General features: G+C 47.4%; 2 protein-coding genes and 1 non-coding gene across 3 annotated transcripts in view; 2 read left to right on the top strand and 1 right to left on the bottom strand.

Moving 5' to 3' along the window:
- Positions 1-23,336, top strand: part of LOC115327698 — a 132,704-nt gene that overhangs the window by 84,827 nt on the left and 24,541 nt on the right. The window lies entirely within an intron of this gene.
- On the top strand, positions 9,574-12,987 carry LOC115323136. The gene is made up of 8 exons (XR_006078006.1): positions 9,574-10,725; positions 11,538-11,709; positions 11,790-11,825; positions 12,100-12,186; positions 12,266-12,298; positions 12,376-12,423; positions 12,613-12,660; positions 12,714-12,987. It is a non-coding gene; the product is annotated as an uncharacterized LOC115323136 (transcript).
- Positions 22,583-22,974, bottom strand: LOC120840412. Its single transcript, XM_040210931.1, has 2 exons — positions 22,822-22,974; positions 22,583-22,777 (listed from the first exon to the last, which is right to left on the bottom strand). The coding sequence occupies exons 1-2, from the start codon at positions 22,972-22,974 to the stop codon at positions 22,583-22,585; spliced, it is 348 nt and encodes a 115-aa protein (XP_040066865.1).

The following is a 23,336-nucleotide window of genomic DNA, read 5'->3' as shown; positions in this document are numbered from 1 at the left end:
TTAGCAGGGAAATAGTTGTCATGTGATTTCAACACAAATTCTATTTTCCCGCTCAATTTGGCAGGGAAATTTTTGCCAAGTTTCCCACTAAATTTAGCGGGAAAAATGTTGGTAAGTTTTTCGCTAAATTTAGCAGGCATATTTCCTTGTTAAATTTAGCTGGGAAAAAGTTTTGCTCAATTTTGTGTGAAATGTAGTGAAAATTGCCTGTTAAATGGAAGGGGAGCAGGAAAGGAGCACTGGAGGGGGAGTAGGGGCAAACCCTCCCCTCCTACTCCTGAAGAGCTGCGTTTTAATTCGGCGTTACAGAGAATTGTAAATGTCTCATTTTTTTTGTAATCCACCCCTCCATCTTCATCCTCGAAAGCCAGGGCCTATCTAGTCACGGCAGCAGTGTTCTAGCCTGGCCACGTCTGCCATCTCGAGCCTATTGCACCTTAGAGCCACTTTCCAATTCTCATATGCTGTACATTGTGTGTATGCGGTGGCAATCAGTTCATGCAGCAACGTTTCATAAAGGATGTTTCGTGGAAACAGCAATATTTCATTGACAAAAGGTTTTATTAAAACGAGCCCGCATTCGTTTCGACGCTTTTATTTTTACAGCAAGCTTATAGACTCTTTGTTTTTACTCTAAGTTGGACGTATTGCGTCAGTGTACCCGCTGTGCAACCATACCCATTTTACATGAAGTGGCATCGTACGCCAGCCTTTAGGACTTGCGAATTTGCTTCTTTGTCCTAGCTGTCTGTTTCTGGCCGGTTCCAGTATACTTTCAGCGAGCATTTGTGAGGCCAGTGAACTTTGTGGAAAAATATTTTGTCCACGAAACATTGGAAAAGTATGCTGTTGACGAAACAAGTTTGGTGAAACGTGTATTGACTGAACGTTTGTCAATAAAGTTGTCAATGAAACATTTGTCGACAAGATAGTCTATTTGCCTTAGGTATTGGCCCCGAGATTCGATCGTTACGTGTGCTGTAGGGAAAAGCTGGACTATGCCTTCTCGTGCAGCTACTTCGAGCAAGGAGAATGCTACATATGCGCGAGATAGAAGCCTCAACAGGCCCCATTGCAGCGCGTGCTCCAGTGGTAGAATCAACTGCTAAAGTCAAGAGCCCATGCTCCGTATAACACTGCACTGTAACACTGCAAGAGCCCATGCTCCATAAACTCTGCTGTAGGTGGTCCAACAGCTTATACAATCGTGTGCGCAACAAAGACGAGGACAAAAGCAGAGAAGGGGACACAACAAGGCGCAACTTTCAGCTAAATTTTATTGAAAACGTGTTCCGGTATATATATAGTCTCAACCATCGTCACAATGACAACAAAAAAAAGACAAAAGTATAGGAAGAAAAACACCATGACAGAGCATAACTGGGAAACAATACTATCTCGTTCTCAGGAAAAACAATTCCTTCTCCGATAATGCGATCGACGGCATAGCAACACACATGTCTCCTAAATAATCAATGTGCTCGGCTTCTATGATTTCGCGTGTTACCGCTGACTTGCATTTCCCAATTTTTACACATTCATCCAACAGTGGGGTACAACCGCATGTCCTGCAATGCAAGTCAAGAAAGCCACCGTTCTTTTTTTGCACGTTGTTATTGTGCTCGCGAAGCCGATCATTTAGGCAGCGCCCCGTCTGCCCGACGTAGTGGCTGCCACAGGACAACGGAATGCGGTAAACCACGCCATCTGTACAGTCGACAAATTTCGTTCTGTGCTTCTTTTCACAACCGTGTTTGGCACGCACGCCAGGCTTTGATAGTTTGCACAGTTCCATGAGCTTATTGGGCGCAGAAAACACTACCTTTACATTGGATCGCATTGCTATTTTCTTTAGATTGTGCGACACTCGGTGTACATACGGAATCACAACAACTTTTCCTTTTTGTCTTACCGGCTGGCTCTCATTGTTTTCTACGAGACAGCGCTTTCTTAGAAGGCCTTCCGCGACCGCAACAAGAAGGTGTTTTGGATACCCAGCTGCGAGTAAGCGCAAAACTTGCTGATTAAAACCCTGGGGGATCAAATGCTCACAGGACTTTTTTAGTACATTGGTGAAACACAGGTTAACAATACTCCTTTTGACTAGCTTCGAGTGGGCTGAATGAAAGGGAAGTAACGGCTTATTCGCACGTGGCTCATAGCACCAACAGATGTGGTCGTTGAGAAATAAAAATCTGATGTCAAGGAAGCGAATAGTGTTGTTCACAGGTATCTCATGCGTGACCTCGAGTGGGCCAAAACATTCCTTAAAAGTGGTCAGGGTTTTGACAGCCTCTGCTTCAAAAGCGTTTGTGTCAGATGCGATGAAAACTAAAAAGTCACCTACGTACCTAAAAACTTTTTTTACCTTTGATCCCTGAAGCCGGCTGTTAAGAGTACTGTCAAGTTGTGCTAAATATATATCGCTTAGAACAGGCGCGATACACGAGCCGATGCATATGCCCTGTTTTTGCAAGTAAGGCTTGCCTCCCCACTGAATAAAAGTTGTTCGAAGATAGAAACTAAGTAATTCTCAAAAACCGCTGCTTGATATCCCTAGCTCATTTTGAAAGGCTGTTACTCCAAACTTGTCGATGCACTCCTCCACACACAACAGCAAGCCGGAATGTGGGAGGGAGTAATAAAGGTCTTTCACATCGACCGAAAACGCCCTCAGAGCGTTTCCTTTTTGAGTTCTTACGAAGTCTAGCACTTCTTCTGAGCTTCTGACGAGAAAAGGGTCGTCAACGTGTAGCATGTTAAGTTTCTCTTGAAGATATACTGCGATTGATTTTTGCCACGTGCCTCTTTCGGAAATTATTACGCGTAAGGGCATTTCTAGTTTGTGGGTTTTGGCACTGAAGAAAACATCTAAACACTCGCGCGTACTCTTTTCAATGCTCCTTACAACACTACTGAGTTCAAGTTCCTTGCACAGATTTTTGGCTTCTGACTTTAGTTTTGGCAGCGACACACTTCTATGGCAATTAAACACCTTCTCAACAGCTTCCAGGGCTTTCTCATTGTACATACCATGTGAAAGAACCGCAAAGCCTCCCTCCTTATCAGCAGGTAAGACGCAAAGGGAATTGTCCTTCAGGTATGTCAGCGCCCGCTTTACGGGTACCTTGGTAGCAGCCGGCTTGCAGGAACGGACGACGTCAACACCCTCAGATACGCAGCGGGCAGAGTCCTGTTCAGGGACGCGCCTCGACACCTCTCGAACCAGAGACAGCAGCTCGGGTGGCGACTTTTTTGGCTCGACAGCAAACTTGGGTCCAAGACGTAGAACTTGCTGGACGTCTTCTGGTAGATGGAGTCCCTCGGGCATGTGAAGCGCAGTCCACTGTGCAGGAGGCTTTTTCGGCAGGCGCTCACGAAGCTGACGCAGTTGCAACTGCCAGATGAACTCTGTGGTTTGATCCGCAAGTGTGAGGTACTCACGAAGCTGACGTCTCGCTGTCAAAGGATCCGCCCTGCTTTGAAGTTGCATGGCCAGGTACTGCCTCAAGATGCGGGCTTGCCGAAGCCATCCGGCTTTTAGAATTTTGCACACCCTGGTCCCATGTCCCAAGGAAGGTAGAAGACCGCCAAATAGCGTACGTACGTCGTCAGGTAGAACTTTTGTCCGTATGCAAAACGACAGAGATCGCGCTCTGCACATGGCTGTGGCGATGAAGGTGACTGGCACACGGATCACGATTGAAACACATAAAAGGGCCCGATGTACTAGAAATGAATTCAAGAAGAGTGGTTGTTTGGGCGAGTTGGTTTGACATCTTATACAATCGTGTGCGCAACAAAGACGAGGACAAAAGCAGAGAAGGGGACACAACAAGGCGCAACTTTCAACTGAATTTTATTGAAAACGTGTTCCGGTATATATATATAGTCTCAACCATCGTCACAATGACACTATATATATACCGGAACATGTTTTCAATAAAATTCAGTTGAAAGTTGCGCCTTGTTGTGTCCCCTTCTCTGCTTTTGTCCTCGTCTTTGTTGCGCACACGATTGTATAAGATGTCAAACCAACTCGCCCAAACAACCACTCTTCTTGGTCCAACAGGTTGGCGAGTTTCTCTCCAGAGAGCTCGAGCGTCAATCGTCTTGAGACTATTGATAGTCCCAGAAACGACAAGTCCTGGGCTGGGTGTCAGTACTGACTTCTCCAAGTTTACGGCAAAACCCAGGTTTTGTAGGCGGTTCACAATTAGATGTCCCCGTTTTGCCAGTAGGGAGGGGGATTGGTCCATGACAAAGATGTCGTCCGAGAACATGACGATGCGTCCCTTGGACCGAAGATAGGCCGCGACTGGTTTCAGTAGTTTTGGGAAAACTCTCGGTGCCGATCCTAGGCCAAATGGTAGCATGTTCCAACAAAAGGTCCTGCCCCCCTCCCGAAAGCCGACCCACGGGTAGCCCTCGTGGCAGATTGGGACCGACAGGCATGCGTCCTTCAGGTTGATACGTATCATGGAGTCGCCCTGCTGGGTAAGATCCCTCACCGAGTGCCACCCCTACATCTTGAAGTGGTTGCATTCCACCGACTTGTTTAGTTGTCTGAGATCTAGGAGTGAGCGCACCTTGTTGTCCTTCTTTGGTACTACAAAGAAGGGGGAGAAGAACTTCACTTTGGAGGGCGGTACCCGAGAGACTGCTCCTTTTTTGACCAGCTGGGACACTGCCTCCTGGACCTTATTTGACTGCCCTCGGGTCGGCACGCTGTGCAACCCTTGAATTGTTGGTACCTCTGTAAACTCCTGCTTGTACCCCTGCATTGTCTAAAGGACCCATGCATCGTGGGTGAGCAACCTCCATGCTTCGCGGCAATATGCCATTCGGCCCGCGGGCGGTAGTGCTAAGAGGTGCGGGTTTACACTTTCCTCAGTGTCCTTGGTGAAGGTAGGCCCCCCTCGTGTAGCTTGGGGAAGGGGGCTCCATATGAAAGTGCTGCTGGCCTCCACTCCGGCTCTGGGCACTGGTCCCCGGGGCAGCCGAGCTGCGGGGCCTCTTTGCCGCTGGCTCTGCAGCGAGAGGGAGCGGATGGCGGGCTTCCCGGAGGACCTTGATGGCCTCGTTTTTCGTTTAGAGCTGCCCCAGGAAGCCCTCTCCGAACAGCAAAGGGGATCCTTCATCCCCGCCGTCATGGGTCACCATCTGGTGGAGGTCTGGGGCAACTTGTACGATCACCCCCTCCCGGCGCTCTTAGGAGAGCGACGCAAAGAGCCGCCCCAGATGGGCAGTAGCTGCCCCCAAGTGGTCCGCCACCGTCCTCCCGTCCTTCTCCAAGAGGCCGATCTCCAAGAGGCCTACTAGTGGCCCCATAGCCATAGCCACAGTGTCTGGGCCCTCTCTGGGCGCCTGGCCCCGCGCCGTGACATTTGCGGGCCGTCCCGAGCCACCCTTTGGGCGGCGGCTCCTCTCCTTTGTCAGGGCCTTTATCTCCAGATTCGATTCCGGCACCGTGGCAAAGAGGAGCCTTGGTCTCAAAAAGCTCATCAGAGCTGCCCGGCACCGCTCAGCGCGCCCCCTTGGAGTCTCAGTACTTCTCGAGGAAGTCCAGGACGGCAGAATCTACCTCCCGGGGTCGGCCCTCTGTCGGTCTCCCCAGCCAGGAGTGGGACTTCTCCGTGGGCCCCAAAGGTTCCAGGTCTGGCATGTCACTCCATTCATTGTTTTAAAGTTCGACACCCTCTGTGGCCAAGGGAGGGAGGCGGGTGGTGAGCGCTGCTACCAAAGTAGCGATGCCCGCCACCGTTCACTGCAGCTCCGCGATCTCGGCGGTTGACATCTGAAGAGGCCCGAGAAAGTCACATATCGGTATAGAAACAATTACAGCCGCACTGATCTCCGTTGTCAAACGTGAGGAATAAAGGTGTTAAGTGTCAGTGGCCCTTGTGGCTTTCCAAGAATCCGTTGCGTCTTTCAGAATTGGAGCTCCCAAGATGCGAGCGGGGACACAGATGTCCTGAAATCGCCGCCTCTGCTCGGGGCCAGGGCCCATAGAACAAGGGAGATCAGACCCTACTGTAAACCAAAAATAGTCCAGCACAAAGGGTAAAAAAATAAATAAAAAAAGCAAAAATTGAAAGCCTACGATGACGCTTCGAACAAGACTACCCGGCACGACGCTAGGCCTAGTAGCCGTGGAGTGGTCATGTTTCAAAACTGATGCTTATCATGGTTCTCGTCACGTTCAGCCAAGCACGGCACTCCTCGCATGCGTTAGAGACGAGTCAATGATTGTTTTTGCTGTTGTTTGTCAACGCACATTGATGAAACTTTGTGAGGGTATTCATTATTAGCCGTACAAGCCAAAATTGCAATTTTAAAAATAATTTTTTTTTGCGAAAATTTTAATTGAGGTTGTGTCCCCCCTTAAACTGCTCTTCAAATAAGCAGTGTTTACAATGTTACCAGTGACAACAGTGGAGGCTTTGAAGTAGTAGAACGCAAAGGGATTTATTAGCGTCACTCCGGCTTTTCGTCGCCCGGGTGTTAGGATGTGGTTGATTGTTGTTGTGCTAGACATTCTAGATATTTTTCGTGAATGGGAGGAGACTTTATGTTGTTGTCACCTTTCATGCTTTTCCATGATGTATACAGCAGCAAAAAAAAAAATTATTAGTGCAGTTCGTCGAAAGCACTAGATTTCCATGAAGGAATTTTGAGAAAAATGAGCTACAATCGCAGATCAATGCTCAACAGAAATAGTACCTTGATAAAAAGTTTCAGAACTAGAATTGTGTTCGTACTGAAAAGGTGCCACGCATTATGCTTTCTCGATACCAATTAACCACAAATTTTTGGTTTCAATTCACAGTACTTTTTCGCGACCCACTACTTGCATTTTCAATTTTGAAACTTCAAAGATATGTACAATAGTGTAGATATTGCCGAACAATAAAAGAAGGTGGTTTGAGTACCTTTATTTTTCACTGCCAGGTATGTCGTCAAAATGATCCGAGTCAAATACAAGTAGACATGTTACGGTTCGCAGTAACCATCCTCAACATGTTGGTGCAAATTTGTCCCAATCCAAAAGCTCCCCGTTACCTGGTACCTTGTTCCAGCAGGCGTGGTCGTCGTCATCAGTGCCTCGCACCATCGCCTCAAACACTGCGTCCGGAGGCAGTGACAACACTGGCTGGTCTCTAGCCCTGTCACTGTTGTAGGGATTTGGTACCTGTGCCGCCATGTGTTTTACCGCTGCTCACACAAGGATGACTGAGGGTCTCTTCGTTTAATTTGTCGGTGGCCAACCTGCTCTGATAAGAAAACCAGAATTTGAAGCTCACTTTGAAGAGAGTGTGAACAGTATATGAGATGAACAATACAAAGTGCACATTGCATTTTCGAAATACCTTGCGCGATAAAAACAATTTTTTGGGGGACTGCGAGCGAACCCAACGCAGGGCATCTGGCAAAACCCAGTGAAGGATGGAGGATTACTTGAACAAACTGGGAACCTTCTCACGGGCAACTGAAAACTGCACACTTAGTTACAATAAATAGGCCTGTTCCACAATACGTGAACAATGTGCATTAGGGGGAAAACCCCAATTATACAGTGAAGGATGGAGGATTACTTGAACAAACTGGGAACCTTCTCACGGGCAACTGAAAACTGCACACTTAGTTACAATAAATAGGCCTGTTCCACAATACGTGAACAATGTGCATTAGGGGGAAAACCCCAATTATACACTACCATTGGGACCTCCATAGTGGTTTCGGCTTCTGTGGGTGAGCCCCGTTTGCATGTCCTGGTTGAATTTCCTGCATGCAAGGTTGAGCCCATTTCCCCTGTGGGCACCAAGGGAAACAGCAGATGCAATGATGTCAGGTGATTTTGTTAAAAGGTATGCATCAACGAGGGTAATTTTGGATGCAACGGAGGTACAGTGTGAAGTGCCGACCTCTCCGTTGCTTCAGTCGAGTACACACTGAATGTACAAGTCAGCGAACACCTTTAAAGGGCTTGTCGGTCTACTGCAAAATGGGCTTCTGGCCTTTGTGTCCAAGCTTTACACAGGATAGATATCAGACAGAGAAACTGACACCAGAAGCAGCTTTTTCGAGAGAATGATTCTGTGATGGCAGATAAGGCTTTCTTCATTGAAAATTACTGCATCAGTCGTAAATATAGTGCTTGTGTGGTCTCTTTGTTTCATACTTGTTTGTGAGAGGGAGCATTTTGTTGAAAAGGCAGAAATGTCTGCTGGCGTGATGAACCGTAAATGCTACCGTGCTGAGGGAAGGGGTGACAAACATGATTGAAACATAACAGTTCACCGAGCCAGAAACATCTTTATTAAGGCGAAAGACTGATATGTCTCATCGTTCAGTCGAGCTTGAGAAAGTGCTGGCGACACGAAAGGTCCTAAAGTATGCCAAAAGTATGTCGTCAAGGTTGCGCGCTGTCTTCGGAGGTTTGCTATCACATTTACGTGACCACTCAGGCAAATTAGAGCCAATGAAATTAAGAATGATGACAAAGTGAATTAAGAGGAATCAAAGTGAATTAAGTAAATCGTGTGTCTGTCTTTAATGCCTCGGCACTTGGGCTTTCACCTTCAAGTCGTCTTGGGGATAACATAAGAGACCCTGTAACTTTTCATCATTTAGCCCCAACTACCCAGTCCTAAATGTTAAAGCAAATGCACTCAATGACTATTCACTTCTCTGAGCAGACAACGAAGTTTCCCCAGCGACATCCATTCAGAGCCATTTGGCCGAGCACGTGAGCATTGTAGTCATCCCGGTTAAGATGTGGCTCATCGTTTTCTTTGAATGTTATGTAGAAGTTCTGTATCCTGGCATAATCTGGTTCAGTGTCCTTGAGTAAATACAGACATTTGATTTCCAGGACTCCGTACGAGAGCTGCTCTAGATCATAAACCAGCCTGTCAGGTGTGGCACCAAGCCACAATAATCCAGGGTTTACTACTAAGCTGCACTGCTGGAGCAACACATTCTACTTGAAGTTAGTCGTAACAGCTGTATTGTAGTCCACAGCTGAACTTTCATTTCTTAGCCCATAGTAAACTGCACGAACATGTAAAATTTCTTTTGGCTCGATGAGGTTGTGCAAGCCCTTTTCTGTCCACTGTTCTCGCTTAGATCCACGACCAAAACTTAATGCGGTTAATCGATTACTCCGCGCGTCTCTCCAGTGCGCACTCCGTCCTTGCTGTCTGGAGCAGGGACTTAAAATGAAAAATATAACTTGAAAGTAAGCATCTTTGACAGAAATCTGCCTGGTTTGGAGAAACAATCCAAAAAAAGAAAACTCAAACCAAAAGCTCAGAAACAAAAAGAAAGTCGATCCCAAAACGTTGGGAACTGTTTGTTTTTAAACTTTTGGTGTTTTTTTTTTGTTCTTTTTTTTTTTGAAAAAGATAATGTTTTAGTATGGTTACTGTTTCCTGGTGATATCGGTTTCGTTTCTGTTTTTTTTTTTACCGAATTCCAAGGCAATTCAAAAACGTTAAGAAAAAAAAATTAAAAAAAAAAGGAAAAACAAGACAAGAAAAAAAGTTCTTCCCTGCAGCTGGTCTAGCAGAGGTGGTGAAATCCACAGGTGGAACGTACCGCCCTCTGTCGACGGCCGGCGCAACTAAACAAAGTCGTGTGCACTCCCAGTTCACGTGCAAAATTCGAACTGGAAGCCGGCAGAGCTGTTACAAAAAAAAAGGATGGTAGTGGAACCAGAGACTTTTGTGCGTGGTTCGATGCACGGAGGCTTAAATAAAAAATGTTCGGTCTAGGAACCAGCGGTCCACTAGTGCCTAGCACTAACTCCAGCAGCCAAAAAACGAGCGACCGTTGAGGGGTGATGAAGTCTTGGAGATGTGCTGAAACTGTGCGCTGTGGACTTGAGAACCTTCCAAGAGTAGCGGGGGGTATCCGGCGGTGCCCGGGAGCACGCAGTGGTCTCGGAGCCGTGCAGACTCAGCCAAAGGTGCGACCACCAGGAATTCGGCATGCGAACCAGGCGTGACCGAAGTGAAGCTGACTTTGACTTCAGTTTCTCACGGTCAGCGCCACGCCAGCACCAAGCGGTGGCAGGCGGAACTTGTTCGTGGGAAAATCCCAACAGGGTTGCCAAACAGGGGCAGAAACTCGCGCTGTGGTGCAGCAGAAAAATTAACTTAAAAACGAAGCGTGAACTATGCAAGAAATCCCCGAGGGCGCTCTTCACCAAATTTAAGGGCGATTCAGAAATGTAAAGAAAATAAAAAATGAAAAAAAAAGGGAAAAAAAAAGACAAGAAAAAAGTTCTCCCCTGCTGCTAGTCTAATGGCGCTTTCACACTGGAAGCGGATCCGCGTTCGCGAAGCGGATCCGTGCGTTCTCAACCGCAAAGCGGCTGAGATCGAGCGGTTGGGGCGCGTTTTTGCCAACCGCTTCGGGACCGATTTTTCCCAACCGCTTTCCCGAACCGCAAAGCGGCAACCAATCACAACGCGACACTGAGGCTGACGTCACGTCAGCATCTCGGGATCTCGTTCCAACATGGCTCCCGTCGCGAGTACCGTCGCCAAATCGGCTAAGCCTAACGCAAAAAAAAAGTCGACGAATGTGAGGACTGATGTTCTTCTGGATGTAATCAAACAATACCCCGTCTTGTACGACAAGAGCATCCACGATTTAAGGATATCAAGTATAAAGATGAAGTGTGGACGATGCTCGGCGAGAGCCTGGGAGGGATACCTGGTACGTACCATTTTAATTTCACGTAAGCTACACGCGTCAAAGTGAAGGACAACTTTTTCCGAATATATGATTCAACTGAACGACCCGATCGTACTCGCTTGTATACTTAGTAAACAGGATAACTGGGCGAGTTGGTATGGATTCATAATGGAACAAACGCTTGTATACGCCGAACGCGATCTGGGCTTCTGGGCCTGCTTGCTAGAATCAGCATGGCTGTTTGAAGAAAGCTTGCCAAGCGTTTGCGACTCGGCTTCACGTGCCACTCGGCTCGTGCGCTAGCTTTGGCGGTGCTTTCTTGAGACGCTGATTATAGCAACTGGGACGGCGTGCTTGAATCGGCGTCTCGGCCGAGTGAAGAAAGCCTGCTGAAGCCTGGGGCGCGCGAGCGCTTGAGACACGACTGGCCACTCCGCTCGTGAGCCAGCTCTGGCGGTACTTTCTTGTGACGCGGATTATAAGCAAGTTGGTCCTGGTCGTGCCCCGAAAACCGCTCACGTTCCATTAGAAGTCTCAAATAAGTAAACACATGTTCTTGAATTGTGAATTCTGAACATCCCTCATTCTAGTGCGACGCTAATATGTCAGTATTCAGCTGTTCGAGGGCCTTCGCCCAGATATATTTTCTTATGAGAACGTGTTGGACCGGACATTTGCTTACTTCAGGCAATACTCGCGCTGCCAACCCAGGTTAACGCTTTCAGCCTGCAAAAATAAATAGAACATGGCCTCACCCATTATTCAATCATTTTTTTTACAGCCAGTCACGGTTTGCTGTTAGCAATTAATGAATGACCGTTTCATTTCTGCAGGTGTGGACCTCGTCAACAAGTTTAAAAACGCTAAAGACACATACCAAAAACACAAGAACAAGATAACATGCTCTATGAAAAGTGGAGCGGGAGCAGCCCAGGTGGGCAAAATAACATGGCCTCACTTTATGCAGATGATGGAGTTCATGGAACCAGTCTCCCCCAATCCAATGTATGTAGCCATGCCTCTTATGAAATCAATGTTAATTTTATAACTGAAGTTCTATATTATTACTCCCCATGCAATTTCAGACTTCACACAAACCTGCAGTTTGATGAAGAGGAAAGGTTAGTCACACAAATGTTTTAAATAGATAAAATTAAAAGGAAATTCAAGAAACACTTTTAACGAAGCGAGACATCTTGCATTGTCCCTTTGTTGAAAAAGTTTTTCTTGAATATTCATACCACAACAAAAATAACCAGAAAGATGAACAAAGTAGTCATGTTTCACATGTGTTTGTTGTCATTCAACGATTTATTATTGTGGTGCTCAAAACAGCAGTGGTGCCACCAGCAGTGGTGCCACCAGCAGTGGTGCCACCAGCAGTGGTGCCACCAGCAGTGGTGCCACCAGCAGTAGTGCCACCAGCAGTAGTGCCAGCACCAGCGGTGCCACTTGCAGCGGCGGACATCTGGGGTGTGGAAGGTGGGTCCCAAGTGTTTCAGTGCTCTGCTGAAAGCTACAGTTGATATAGTTTGATGGCCGAATACCTTTTTTCTTCAAGGAATACTCGGCACGATGACAGCGAGATGGAGTCGTGAGTTGACATTAGGATCATTTTATTAAAGCCGCACGACCTTGCATCAAAGCTTCATTGCATTTACTCTTTGGCAGGCCTGCTGACAGCATTCTGCCAAACCTTGCGGAGCAAGACGGCCCAGTGTAAGCCTCACTTTTCTAATCTAAGTTTGTTCTGCCTGCCAAAGGTTTGGCCTAATCTTGAATTTCATAATTTGCGTAGGAAGTTAAAACTAAAGTCACAAGCCATTACACAACATTAACACAGGGGATATATACATATGGGAAATAAAACAAGCTGCTGTTCTGTCCTCTTCACTCAAACAAATGCAGGCAACAAGAGGAGCCAGGAGACCAGCAGCAACTGATCAACAAAGCAAGGTGAACAATCTCTAGTTATTATAAAACTGTCTTACACTATTTCGTTCCATCAGGCCACATTCAAGCGGATCCAACATGCAGGACCCTGTTGGCACCTGCGTAAATCTCTTGGAGGAGATACGGGAGAGGCGTGCGAGGAAGGCAGGTGGCCCCGAAGATCCAGTTCATCACTTCTGTGCGTCCCTTGCCGGGAGAATAAGAACCCTTCACGAGACAAAACAAATTGAGATAATGCATGATATTGAGGATCTGATTTACAAAGCTCAGTGGGAGCACTTCTACGGTCCAGACTACTGAGTGCCAAACTAATAAAGTGTGAAAGAGAGACTTCTTGTTCTAAGTCAGTTGTCACAAGGCCCCATGACCATCTTGTCTTGCCAGGGGGCAGCACCTCCAGTCACAAAATGGTGGGCAAGCTTGTCCCGCATCTCGTATGCCTCCCTGCAAATAAAACAACCTCAAATATCAAATCAAGGAAATGATTGGAGATGTTTTAAATAGGCTGAAACAAGTCGTAACGCTGACGCCATTTTGGCCAAATGGCGGCCCTTCCCGCGCGAGCCAATCAGCCGGCGGCGCAAGGCGTGAGCGCATGTGCAAGAACTCCCGGCTGCTTCCCAGCTGAGTGGGACGACGCGTAGCCTCAACAATGCTCTTCGCCTACAAGTGTTGCGTCAAAATGGTGGTCGTCTCCTCTTTGCTCCCTTCTTTCTCTCTCACTCCTTCGGCACTCTCCTCTTTTCCCTTCACTTTTCTCCTCTCCGGTACCTTCGTCGCCACACCCAATGGCCAGGCTCTCCCCATATACGGCTCTGGCTCTGGAGGAGTGTGTACTGCGGCGAAGCAAGACGCAAAATCGCGATGCCAACTTTATCAATGCTATTAATGCAAAGGTGCAGGCGAGGTGGACAAAATAAACTATAATAATCCATTCTCCAGGGATTATTATCGTTCATGAGTACTACACGCTTTTCGCTTCTCTGCAGTACACCAGTGCCTGGTGAAAAGCGCACTCAAAGAGACTAATCGACCCTCCAGCAGTACGGACGATGAACATGGTAATTCGTGCGAAACTTCCGAGTACTGTCAGTCTTTCGTAAGAAATGCAATGGAATAGTATGTCATTTGAGTCGACAAAGAAAACATTTTGAAAACTCGCATAGCATATTGTATCGGTTCGATTGAGCGGTGAGGCCCGAGTTATTTGACTTTCAGTAATATTAAGGTGAAATAAAGTTTAGGTGCAACGTTGCCGCAGATTCCCCCAGTTTCGGCAAAATGTAGCAGGGTAAGCAGCGCAGTTTGGCACAAATGGTGCAGCAATCACATCGCTGATACTGATGTGGCCCATTTCCAATGACTGGCATCATTTTCTTAGCCACTGAAAACTGCTTCATGGCCTCTACTAGCCTGATACAAATAAACACAACTATAGTAACATACCGAGTAAAATTAAACATACTTGGCTGAATTGTAGCCTCTTCTGGGGATGCCTCGCAGTCCAGCGTTCTTGCTGGCTGCGTCCCTTCTCCACGTGCCCTCAGTTGTTCGACCTTCCCAGTCCTCCTGGTCGGCTGTGCCAGGAGGGCAGTAGGCGGCAGCCGATGCTTCAGACTCCTTTAGCAAAAAATTGTGAAGGACAACGCAGGCTGCAACAATCTTGTCAGTATTCACCTCGCTTGCCCTGAAGGGTCTTCTCAATATTCGCCACCTTTGGGCGAGAATTCCAAACGTGTTCTCTACGACTCTCCTGCCACGGCTCAAGCGGTAATTAAAAATCTTCCGTCGCCGCCTCAACTCCCTTTTCTTTCCTTGGTCACTTGCGTCACCTTCATCATCTGGAAGCTGGTCATCCACTCCATCGTCTTGTGGTTCTTCATTGGACGGCTCTGAGGCAGAAGGTTGAGTGTCTTCAGCTCTTGCAGTGAGGCCTGTAATGTTAGAGCCAATATCTTAGCAAAGGAGCTGTGAAGTCTTCAAGAAAGGGCACCTCAAATGTGGTAATGTGAAGTTGCATGAGCATGATACAAAGGAGGATAAAAGTGCAAATGAAAACTTTCTATAAGTTTTTTAATCTTTCCTAATAACCAAACTACGAAGCTGCTAAAGATCACTCCTGACAAAGAGTGCATGTTGTAACATTGTCATAATGAATAAAGGTCATGCAATTAAAATGTCATTTAAATTCCCGATAATGAGATAATATTTGGTGGGTGGCTTGCTTGTGTGGCCAAATTACTACATTTGTGGAAATATAATAAAAGAAATTGTGCATAACACTGACGAGAACAAAAACAGAGTTATAGGCTTTATAGGCTGGACTGCTTTCTGCAATCAAGCCAAAACAATATTTTTATATTGCTTGCACGTGATGTCCTCGCACTGCAGCAATAGTCATTCCTACTTGTTCTGGCCGCGAGAAAAAAATTGGTGGTGCGAAAGCATAACCTGCACGGGTACATGCACAATGGCAAGGTTTTTCACGATGCCCACTGATGTGACACGAGTGCAAGCCATGTATAGTCTATCTATCAGCACACTGTTTATGAACAAGCCCGCGTTTGCCCCCACCAGGTGTGCGCACTGCGGATGCGCGAAAACCAGAATCGCCCGAGACGAAGCACCAGCTGTTTACAGCACAGGGATAATGTCTTCATGCGAAGATACCATCTGCGAAGATTGCATTGGCATGGAGAATAGTGTTCTCGAGCTGGCTATTCGCTATGTTATTTATGCTCAGTGCAATGATTGGCTGTATATGTGTTCTGTGGGAAAGTAGATGCAAAAGCCCTGTCCATAAATAGTGCGGCTATTACTCGAGTAGATACGGTATATTAGTGATAAATGTCTTTTCTCAAACAATTGTATTCAACTACAATAAAAGGTGGCGGCATGGTGTTCATTATTTTATTCTTGAACGATATGCTAAAAATACGACATGAAAAAAGCCAGGCATTACATACTTTTTCTTGGGTATGGCCTCATCAGGTAAGGTTTTAGCGGAAAGGCCTCGTCCCCCACCAGGTAGTAGGGTAGCTCCCCTTCCTCTCCAACAGCTGTTGGAAAAGGCAGTCCCTGCTCCCCAGAGACGATGAGCTGCTGGATCTTGCTGCGGGCAAAGATGCCCCCATCGCTTTCACTTCCGTGATGGCCAACTTCAACGTAGAGGAACCTGGGATAAGAATGGGATTTTTTTTAACATTAGCAGTAACCAACTAAAATGCAAGAGCTAGACCTCATAATAATAATTGTGCTGTGTGTATGTATAGACAGCTGAAAGTTAGTCAGCTGCAGCGGGCATCTGGGCTGTAGATTATAAATTTAACCAGTGCAATACAAACCGCTAACCTGTGTTCGTTCAAGGGATGCTGGACCGAAATCTGGATTCCAGAAAACACGGTGGCAAAAGCGTGTAACGGGATGCTACAAACACCAAAATATCACTTGTACAGCAATATCTAAAACGGATGGCCGTATTCCCCCCCTCCCCCCTCCCCCCCCCCCCCCCAAAAAAAAAAGAAAAAAAAAAAAAGAAGCGCATTTGACAGAAATGTTTACGTTTTGATTATCCGAGAAGGAGAGGGAACGGCCTCGCGTGTTCTCCGCCTCGCCGCCTTGAGGGGGCAAAGCAAAGAGAGGAGGAAACGAGATATCTTCACATCACTCACCTCGTCGGCCTCGTTCAATCTCAATCTCTTTTTACGAAAATACGGCTGTCCATTCAAGATATCACCTTACGAGTAGTTTTGTAGGGATTGCAGCGTGCCGCCTACAGCTCCTGCATTGTTTTCTGAAATCCTAATTTCGGTTCACTATCCCTTTATTCAGCACCACACAGCAATGATATTTGGCCGCATGCAAGTACAATGCTAATATAGATCAAACCGGGCAGAGTTGGGGATTCAACCCATGATTTTCTGGGCTCCGCAGCTTGGGCTTTCACTCTATGTGCATCGGTACTCGCTTTAGAGACGCCAGCTGCTTCCTCCGCGACTATCGACTTGTAAAGGATTAGCATCGTTGAAGGTTTGCGGCGAGCGATCGACACAAAAGACTGTTCGCCACTCGGCTGACAGCGAGTGTGGCAGCAGGGGGGGACAGGTTTGGTTGACTTTCACATATACCCAGAGACAATGTCATCGTAGTTCCCGTAAGCGCGACACGCGACTGCAGAGCAGCAAATAATTAGTATTTTCTTTGCATTTACGCAGCGGAATAGCAGATTTTCGGGGCAAGTAGACACGTTTTTGGTTACTTGAGCTTTCATAAACATTATAAAAAATACAAGGTGCCCATTCTTTCAACATTAAAATTGTTGCACTACCCCTTTAACACTTTCGGCGAGCATAACATGTTACGCCTGCAACATGTCCTCTCAGTGCTCAGCGGCGTTCACGTGATTATCGTAACATGCCTACGCAGTGTGCTTCTTGGGAGCCGTCCGGCCGTCTCCTCCGTTTTCTGCGTCACAACTAGGGTGACCACCCGTCCCGCGACTCGCGGGACTGTCCCGCATTGAGGGCTCGTGTCCCGCGTCCCGCAAGAAATTCTCAAATCTTCAAAATGTCCCGCATTTCACATTGTCGTAACATTCACTGCGCAAATTGTGGCGCTTCCGAACAACGGGCAACGGGGAACCGCGGAGGTCGCTGATAAATGTGTGAATCTCGATGGTATGTCATTTTCTTGCCAAGCACTGCGGGAAGCAACCTTCGTTCTTGCAAGAGACCTGACGCACATGCGCCGTTGTGCCTCTCCCCTTGATGGCAAAATATTGCAAGCGAAAATTGCTCGCCAAAAGCTGAAAAATAAAATATTGTAATTAGTTGGAAATCGTACTGTATCATGAGAAAAGGTTGTTGTGAAAAGCTCTTCTTTGTTTTTAGTGAAGACGGCCACAGAAGGCAAAAAACCTGCAACTCACAACGGTAAAAAACAAACAAAAAAAACAAGGTTTTATTTTTGTGTAGGAGCATATTAATATAAGAGTAAGTATCGACAGTAAACAATAAGCCGAAAAATAGTTACTGTTTTTTATTTCCTTTTGATGCATTGCTGTCTGGTGCCGTCGATCTTTATGTTTTCAACTTAGATACGATTACAAATAAATAAAAGTATATCACTGTGAGTGAAACTTATCTTAGTTTAATTGCCGCATACAATTTTCAGGTGCATAATACGCTTTCAGACAGCACAGGATTTCGGGGTGTGCGCGTTGGTGAATTTCCCTTGATACTTATTTCTTGGGTCGTGAATATACCGTCCTTTTCTTACTCTCCCCCTTTCCCCCCCCCCCCCCTCCCCCGTCAGGGTGTCCCGGATTCCGCCGGCAGGAAAGTGGTCACCCTAGTCACAACTGTCGTCGTCATCTCACTCTCACTGTTTGTGATATTATGTCTGGGAGCTTGTTCACATCACGTGCAAAGACTGATGCCAAAGTTGTGACCCCTTCGTTCTATGTAGTAGACACCAAAAATTGGTGGAGTGTGGTGCAGATAACGCTTTCGCCTGGCGTACGCCCGCCCCACCGGGGGCCGCCCGTCATTGCGTAGAGGATCATGTGACATTTCGTACCACGTCTTTGGCGGCCCGAGGCCAACGTTCTGACGAAGCCAAAGTTTCGGTTTTGATTTCTGCTCATGTATAAAATAAGATTGTACAATATATATCTCATTTTTCACAAAGGAAATAACGTAGTGCCCTTTATTAGGGCTGTTTAATGTGAAATAACTCAATATCCCAAAATTCTTGGAATTGAGCGGAGTTGCCCCTTAAAGGGACACTGACGGGGTATTTATGCTTGCCAAGGTTTTTATTTGTACATGACATACAAGAGCCCAACAACCCAGAACACAATTTGCGGCTCAAAATTCGGTTTCTTTCCGCCCGAAAACCGCTAATCAAGAACTGACCGGTTCGAGTCGCACCCACTTTCTTTTTTATGGTCATGTGCTGTTTTCTATGGTTTATGATACCCATTTTTTGTGGCTTCTAAAAAGCCGCAAATATGGTGACTGAAGAAAACAAGTTGCACAGGCACGTGACTTCTGCCAACTCTGTCCTCCTCTATATTTCTTCTTCCTCCCTAGTCCGGTTTCGGTTTTGAGCAGTTGTGTTTCTTTTTTCAACCTGATATTTTTTTATATCTACTTTCCCTGATAATTTGCCTTAAAGTAGGGGATTTGTCGCCTTTATTCTGTATATGCATATCTTTTGCCTTGTACATTAACTTAACATTTAGTAATAAAAAATCAAAACTTGCTGGTACTTAGCATCACTAATTGCCAACAAGGACTTGCTGAGAGATCCCTTGTAGTTCCGATGCAGGCTGCCAGAGAGTGAAGGGCACTCGATAGTGATGTGCTTACCGTCTATGGCTCCCACACAGTTTGGAACGTTCCACCTTTCTTCGAATTCAGTGGCGATCTATTGAAAAAGGAAAAAATAAAGATTCAACATTACTTCTTATTCTCCTTGAAAGCTTCAGCCTGCTAGGATGCACAGAAGAATTGGTCAGCACGAGACATGAGAAATAGTCTATGTACCTCATAAATTTTTCATTGGCAGAAAATATTTGAGTGTTGCAGCACTCAAAACTGTACAGCTTGTCGTTCACATTTGATAACCCTATGCAGAGAGCAAGTTGTCTGCTTCTTGTGCAGAAGTTGTGGTGATGTCAGAACGAAACCGAGCTCTAATTGGCTTCGACTGAATTTTGAAAGGATAGTAGGAGACCTGAATGTAGATGCCTCAAGGTCTACTCCCTATTTTTTTTTTCAATTTTCAACCAGCCAATAAGAGCTCGGCGTTCTGACATCAACGCAGCCCCTGTGCAAGAAGCAGGCAGGTGAACTTGCTCTCCGCATTATTACGCCATCACAAGTAGGAACCATAAAGCCGCAGTTGCACTGCTCATACATCATGCAAAACATACGTTATTCGCTGCAGAGGCGATGAGCGGATAATCTGTGGACACGCCTCAAGCACCTTAGAAGCATGTTTGTTTCATACATGGAGGTAGGAGGCTTCTGGAGTCGACACGACGCTACAGAGGTACACGCCCCCAACAATGACCAAAACCAAGAGACGCTATCGGACGAAAAGGAGAGCCGACTTGGTGCCAACAGCTGCTTTAATCCCCCTCCAAGGACCCTCCCAAGCGTGACCAAAGCAGCTGTTGGCACCAAGTCAGCTCTTCATTTCAGCTGCCTCCCGTGCTTTTACCCACTTCAGAAGCTCATGCTGGGGTCTTTAACGAGCATAACACAGTAGTCATACACGACCAGACGCCGGTATGATGCTCATCCAATCTGATCGAAATGGGTAGGGGTGGTGATTGATTACAGGATTCCTGTATTATACAACACAAGGTTTCGCTCCACGTGCTCTGAGCTGCGGTGCACTAACACACACGGCCACTGATTTGTGTCACACCAGCATTGTTCCCACCACAGAACAACGAAAATTACACTGCAATTGGGCAAAGTTACACCAGGTGAACATTTTTCTAGAGCTTTGCATGATCGCTATTTATATTACCCGCGCACAAAGAAGAGAGGAGGTGAGCAGTGGTGATATAAAAAAGTTACCTTTTTCCACTGTTCGGGCTGTTTTGGGCATGCCACATAGACAGGCCCAAGCACCTCCCAGAGGGCGCTGCATACCTCGGCTATTATCTCGCAGCATGTTGACCTTGCTGTAAAGAAGTTGTAGGATACGCTTCTCAACGTCTCCCCAGCGGCAAGAAACCTTAATAAAAAGAAGAAAAAAAAGAGCAGTAATAAAGAAATGAGATTTCTGCCAAGTCGCCCTTTTGTGTGTGATACACCCACTCCGTCTCGATGATGGCTCCAGGGTGATACTTCCTGGTGAGGCGGCACACCTGCTTCCACAAGAAGTTGTGCTGCTCTACCCGAGAAAGTTTGATTGATGGACACTCCTGGAGGATGTGAAATAGAGTTTCAAGGGCGCAACGGCACCTGTGGCACAGCCTTGCTGAAGCGTCGGTGTTGTGACGCTGCAGCAAGGCGTTGGTGGGAAGGATGTTTGTCCTGAGTCGTAGGGCCTTAATGCGGTCGCCATTCTTGAGATAATGGGTGTCAGGTTGCAGCCAGGTGTTGCTTAGTGGCTGACCGTGATGGGAGAAGAGGTTCCTTTTGGCGTAGACAGCGCAGTGTTCACTCCACCAGATGGTGCGGGAGTGACGCAGCACTGCTGAGAGCTTTTCCGCATCAGTGAGGTCAGCCGGCACCTGGAGCTGTGATGAAGGTTGGCAAAAGAAGGCGCCGATGTTAGAGTTAAAAAGGCTGTCGACTGCGAGGTTGCCCAGGTGCATGAGCCTGGCGAGCGCCTTGAGTTGCACCTCTGAACCTACTCGCTCGATGTTCATCACTCCCAGTCCGCCGTTCTTCATGGCAAACACACATGAGTGTTGGGAAATGATTGGGGGAGGTGTAGGATGGACTTTATGCGAGTCCTTAGTCTTTTGTCAATCCCTGCAGACTCCCCCGCCGACCCAAGAATTGATGATGCGGTGTACAGAAACTTCGGTGTGATCAGAGTGTTGATGCACCGAAGTTTCTGGAATGGCTTCAGGGAGGCGGACTGGATGATGTCAAAGTCGTCATCGGTGGTAGGTGAGTGCATGATGGGACGCTTGTTTACGTAAAAGTCAATGCCCAGGTATCTGATGGGCGTGTTGGGCGGCACAGAGGGAACTGGGGTGCCCGCGACCATGACTGGAGGGATGTTGTAGATGACTGCGTCCGCGGACGCCCTCCACCCGAAGAGGATCGTCTTGGCTGGGTTGAGGGAGAGACCAACCTCGGCCATTCAACAGCTGAAGTATACAAATTGGCCGTCGATGAAACTAAAAATAACTTCAGCATAAAATTACCTTCAATGCTCACTAACAATCCAAGGCAGTTTTGGAACTTAGTCAACCCTGCCGACAAACATTTAATACAACTTAAAAATTCAGGCGGAGAGGTCATTTCCGGTGAAGATTGCGCTATGACTTTCAACGAATGTTTCATCAGTGTCTTTAGTGATCTCTTAAATGCCGACCATCCCATACTACCATCTTCTGATTTTTTGCCCATGTTACCAATTCTGTTTGATCCACCCGGTATTGTTAAAATTATTGAAAACCTCAAGCTGTCGTCGGCATCAGGTGTCGACGAGATAAACGCAAAATTTCTAAGAAATACCAAAGTGTACTTCTCGATCATCTTGTCATCTTTGCTTCAACAATCACTTCATTATGGCGTCTTACCTGAGGACCGGAAAGTAGGGAAGGTTGTTCCAATTCACAAAGCTGGATTCCGCAAATCTTTGTCGTGCGACACTTAGCTCTTGGATGTGATGCTGTCCACCTGGTGTGAGGGAGTGGACATCAGCGGGTCATAAACCCTGTGGAGCTCCTTTAGCGTTGTGGTAGGATCAGCGCCTTGCATGCATATCTTGTCCACGAGCACCTTGGGCCCCAGCCGATGAAGTCTTTGGTGCTCCTCGTATAGCTGACGGCGACGTTGGGCCCTGTTTCGGGGTGGAGGTGGGGCTCGCTGTCCACATCCCTCCTCCTGAGCCTTTTTTGGGGTCGCCTTAAAATGATGGAGGATGGTGTTAGTCTCAAGCATTCCTGCTGGCCGCAAGCACATGGAATCGATCAGTGCCTTGTCCGTTAGACCCGCCTGCAGGAAGCTTTCACGGAGCCGCTGGCCATTTGGCCAATTGGCCATTTGGTCAAATGGGCCAAATAGCCAATTTGGCCATTTAGCTATTTAACCATTTATTCAACACAACAACACCCGAGTGATACAGCCTAAGTCCTTGGTAGACCCAAGAGTAGATGCAGCTCTGGGGTGCTGCACTGCTGGTCTTGCTCTCTGATAAGGCAGAGGCACCAGAGTTTGCCACCAACCTAGGCTGGTGGCGGGCCTGAACTAGTGCAACGGGTTTCGACGTCTTCGCCCGTGGCTTGCACCACAGTGGTCATGTTGCGGTGCCGACGAAAGCACGCCATGCCGCCTTGGAGGCAGCGGACAGACATGATCTTGAGGTCGTTGTCGGTGAAGCCAAGTTCCTTGAGGTCATGGGCACTCTCAGCCGCCCACACCTTTGGAAGTTGAGTGTGATGGTTGACATGGCCACGCTCCCCACTCGGTCTCCCCGGATCTGGTCAAGGAGGTCTGGGACGCTGTACTTGGCCTTCTTCTGGGCATGGTGGAACCCCAGTCCCAGGGTGGTCCCCACGATCTGGGCGTCCAAGACCACGCAGTCTGCATCTTTGTATGCGACGAGGTCCGGCTTCATCACGGTCCCAGAGACGGCGTAGTGCGGCTCCCACTGGACCTGCCACTGCAGCTGTGCCAACCGACCGCAGGCATAGCCTGCAACGTTGTCGTGTCGTTCGATCCGCCCACGGTGGCCACGATAACAGGCCTGGAGCACGTGGCCGAGAGATTCCGGTGCCTGGCACCCAGCGTGGCAGTTGATGTCCCGGTCTCGGCCTCAGCCTGTACGCTTCAGGGTGGGGTGGGCATTGATCTTATAATTCACGAGATAGATGAATTCCCGGCCGGGTAGAAAGTGGGTGCCATTTGTCAAGCACCGGTGAGCTGCCGGGACCTTCCTTGACTCCCTTAGTGCCTTCCCGTCACAGCTCCGGTGGAGCA

The sequence above is a fragment of the Ixodes scapularis genome, unplaced genomic scaffold (assembly GCF_016920785.2).
Source record: "Ixodes scapularis isolate PalLabHiFi unplaced genomic scaffold, ASM1692078v2 PGA_scaffold2__306_contigs__length_199485367, whole genome shotgun sequence".
NCBI classification, from domain to species: Eukaryota; Metazoa; Arthropoda; class Arachnida; order Ixodida; family Ixodidae; genus Ixodes; species Ixodes scapularis.
Note: the sequence above shows the minus strand (reverse complement) of the source record. Positions and strands in the feature narration are given on the sequence as shown.

Bases quoted from the DNA above. Each gene is read 5' to 3' on its own strand.
- LOC120840412 (XM_040210931.1), bottom strand. From the start codon at position 22,974: ATGAAGCCGGACCTCGTCGCATACAAAGATGCAGACTGCGTGGTCTTG. The intron at 22,778-22,821 runs GTGGGGAGCGTG...CAACTTCCAAAG, and splicing joins ACCAGATCCGGGGAGACCGA to GTGTGGGCGGCTGAGAGTGC.